The sequence below is a fragment of the Nicotiana tomentosiformis genome, chromosome 6 (genome assembly GCF_000390325.3).
Source record: "Nicotiana tomentosiformis chromosome 6, ASM39032v3, whole genome shotgun sequence".
Lineage (NCBI taxonomy): Eukaryota > Viridiplantae > Streptophyta > Magnoliopsida > Solanales > Solanaceae > Nicotiana > Nicotiana tomentosiformis.
This window is the reverse complement of record NC_090817.1, coordinates 66,507,440-66,510,586: the sequence shown is the minus strand read 5'-3', so window position 1 is coordinate 66,510,586 and position 3,147 is coordinate 66,507,440. Positions and strand designations below refer to the sequence as shown.

At 41.7% G+C, this 3,147-nt stretch overlaps 1 protein-coding gene across 1 annotated transcript; it reads right to left on the bottom strand.

The window, feature by feature from the left end:
* Positions 1-1,876: 1,876 nt before the first annotated feature.
* LOC138894137 (uncharacterized) lies at positions 1,877-2,265 on the bottom strand. Its single transcript, XM_070178817.1, has 2 exons — positions 2,116-2,265; positions 1,877-2,032 (listed from the first exon to the last, which is right to left on the bottom strand). Exons 1-2 carry the CDS (start codon positions 2,263-2,265, stop codon positions 1,877-1,879), a joined length of 306 nt encoding a protein of 101 aa, XP_070034918.1.
* Between the last annotated feature and the right edge of the window lie 882 nt (positions 2,266-3,147).

Below are 3,147 nucleotides of genomic sequence, written 5' to 3'. Positions count from 1 at the left end.
AAATTCCCTTCGGATCATGTAAGATATCTTCGGACGATGCAAATGATGTCCTTAGACTATGACGTCCAGGTCCATGAAACTTATAATGAAGGGATTCGCTAGGCTATGAAATGGTGCCCTTGGGCCATGAGGATGGTGCCTTCGGACTATGACGCCTTTGAATAACGATGTGCATCTTTGAGATCCTTAGGCCATGGAATGGTGTCATTGGGCTATGAATTTGATGCCTTTGGACTATGACGCCTTCGGATAATGTGGAGATATCTCAGCCCATGAAATGCAAGGATGTGGCAATACTTGACTATTCTAAAAAAGCGATATGTAGTGCTTAGCCATATGCAAGTGATGAAGGCAGGGTTTAGCCTTATGCAGGAATGGAGGAAGGCAGTGCTTAGCCTTGTACGACTATGAGGACAGTGCTTATCCCTATGCAAATGATGAGTGTAGTGCTTAGCCCTATACAGGGAAAGGCAATGCTTAGCCTTATGCAATGATTGAGGCATAGCTTAGCCTCATACAAGTATGAGGACAGTGCTTAGTCCTATGTAAATGATGAGGGCAGTGCTTAGCCTTATGCAGAGGAAGGCAATGCCTAGCCTTATGCAATGATAGAGGTAGAGATAAGCCTAATGCAAGTATGAGGTCAGTGCTGCCCTATGCAAATAATGAGGTCAATGCTTATCCCTATACAGAGGAAGACTGCTTAGCCTTATGAAATGATGGAGGCACAGCTTAGCCTTATGCAAGTATGAAGGCAGTGCTTAGACCTATGCAAATAATAAGGGCAGTGCTTAGCTCTATGTAAGTAATAAGGATAGTGCTTAGTCCTATGCAGAGGAAGGCAATGAATAGCCTTATGTAATGATGGAGACAGAGCTTAACCTCATGCAAGTATGAGGGCAGAACTTAGCCCTATGCAAGTAGAAGGGTCATGCTTGACCCTAATGCAGATGCAGACAATGTTTAGCATTGTAAAGATGGAGGCAGAGCTAGCCTCAAGCTTCTGAGCTTGACACTTATGTTCTTTGAGCTAGCCTAGGTAGCCTTTGGCTATCACAAAAATTGAGTTTCGAAAATATGCATTTTGTAATGGGTCAGTCATAAAGAATGCAGTTATTAAAATGTGTGACAATGCGTAAAATGGACAGTTTTGTCAAATCATAGACTCTGACACATTTTGAGACATTGCAACGTCCTTGTCCTATGTTAGGATTGTGATGCCCTAATATATATTTCCAAGAATCCTTTTCTAGTGACTCTTGGTGTGATGATATCGGATCTGATGAAATTCAAAGTTTGCCCTAATCCTTTGATCATGGAAGAAAATGGAAATTTTATTATAATGTAACCAAACCCACAGGGCTGCCTATGTATCCCCTCTTAAACGGGAATCAGTCAAGCGTAGTTTATGTTACATCAAGAAGAAAGTGTGAATACAATCTTAGACATAATATCTTTTGACGACTTCCGTATTAATAGGCTTTATCCATATTTTTCCATCCATTTATGCTAGTATGAGTGCTCATCCTGTCAACACTCGGTGAATCATGTAAGTACCTTGCCAGTTTGGTGACAATTTACCCTTTGCCTCATCTTGATGTGGGAAGATTCGCTTCGAAATTAGTTGCCCTGGTGTGAACTTTCTTGGTCTAGCCTTCTTATTGAAAGACCTTGCCATTCTGTTCTTGTAAAGTTGGTCATGACACACCATGTTCATTGTTTTCCCGTCGATGAGAGCCAACTGATCATATCAACTATGTACCCATTCTGCATCACTAAGCTCAGCTTCTTGTATGACCCGTATTGAAGGAATTTCTACCTCGATGGGTATAACGACTTTAGTACCATAAACCAATAGATAGGGTGTTTCCCTAGTTTATCCAAGCAAAGCAAATGGTAACTTCTCATGCAATTGTTTGTAGTTATCCATCATCTTCCTTAGTATCTTCTTAATATTCTTGTTGGCAGCTTCCAAGGCGTCATTCATCTGAGGTTTATATGCGGTGGAGTTGCGGTGCTTGATCTTGAATGCCTGAACATGGTTTGCATCAGAACAATATTGATGTTGGTGTCATTGTCAGTGATAATTGAATCGGGCACCCCGAATCGGCAGACAATACGATCTCGAACAAAATCTGCTATGACCTTCTTTGTCATGGCTTTGTAGGAGGCGGCTTCGACCCATTTGGTGAAGTAATCAATGGCTACCATGATAAATTTGTGTCCATTGAAGGAAACAGGCTCGATTGGGCTAATGACATCCATTACCCAAGCGGCAAAAGGCCAAGGCAAGCTCGTCACATTGACTTTATTGGAGTGGAACCCGTATCATGTCAGCATGTACCTGACACAGGTGGCATTTCTGCACATACTTGATGCAGTCAGTCTCCATAGTCATCCAGAAGTATCATGCCCTTAGTATCTTCTTGTCTAGAAATAATCCTTTCATATGAGGTCTGCATGTTCTGGCATGTATCTCTTAAAGTAGCCTTGATGCTTCTTTGGCATCCACACATCTTAACAACCCGAGATCAGGAGTCCGTCTATATAGAATTCCTCCACTCCAAAAGAAATGATTGGCTAGTCTCCGTAATTTGCGCTTTTGAGTATGTGTGGATTTTTCTAGGTATTCTCCCTATTCCAGGTACTCCTTGATATCATGAAACCATTGATTCCCATCAAATTCTACTTCGACATGAGCATAGTAGGCAGGTTGTTTGCACATCTCTATCAGGATGGGGTCGATATAATTCTTATCTGGATGTTATATCATGGAAGACAGGGTGGCCAATGCATCTACAAACTCGTTCTGAATTAGGGGAACATGCTTGAATTCTTCTTTACAAATCTCTTGATCAATCCCTGCATGCAATTCAAGTATGGAAATATCTTGGTATTCTTGCTGGACCAATCCCCGTGTACCTGATGTATCAACAAGTCTGAGTCTCCAATTACCAATAATTCCTGGATGTTCATGTTGATTGCCAACATAAGTCCCATAATGCAAGCCTTATATTCCACCATATGTTTGGTACATGGGAACCTGAGCTTGGCGGATACCGGATAGTGTTGGCCGGTTTTCGATACCAGGATAATTCTGATGCCGAACATTCTCCAACCATCATAATCTTCGCAAATATCTTCCCA

Coding starts and splice junctions, on each gene's coding strand:
- LOC138894137 (XM_070178817.1), bottom strand. CDS start 2,265: ATGGATGTCATTAGCCCAATCGAGCCTGTTTCCTTCAATGGACACAAA. Junction 2,033..2,115: donor ATTTTGTTCGAGATCGTATT/GTCTGCCGATTC, acceptor AACCATGTTCAG/GCATTCAAGATCAAGCACCG.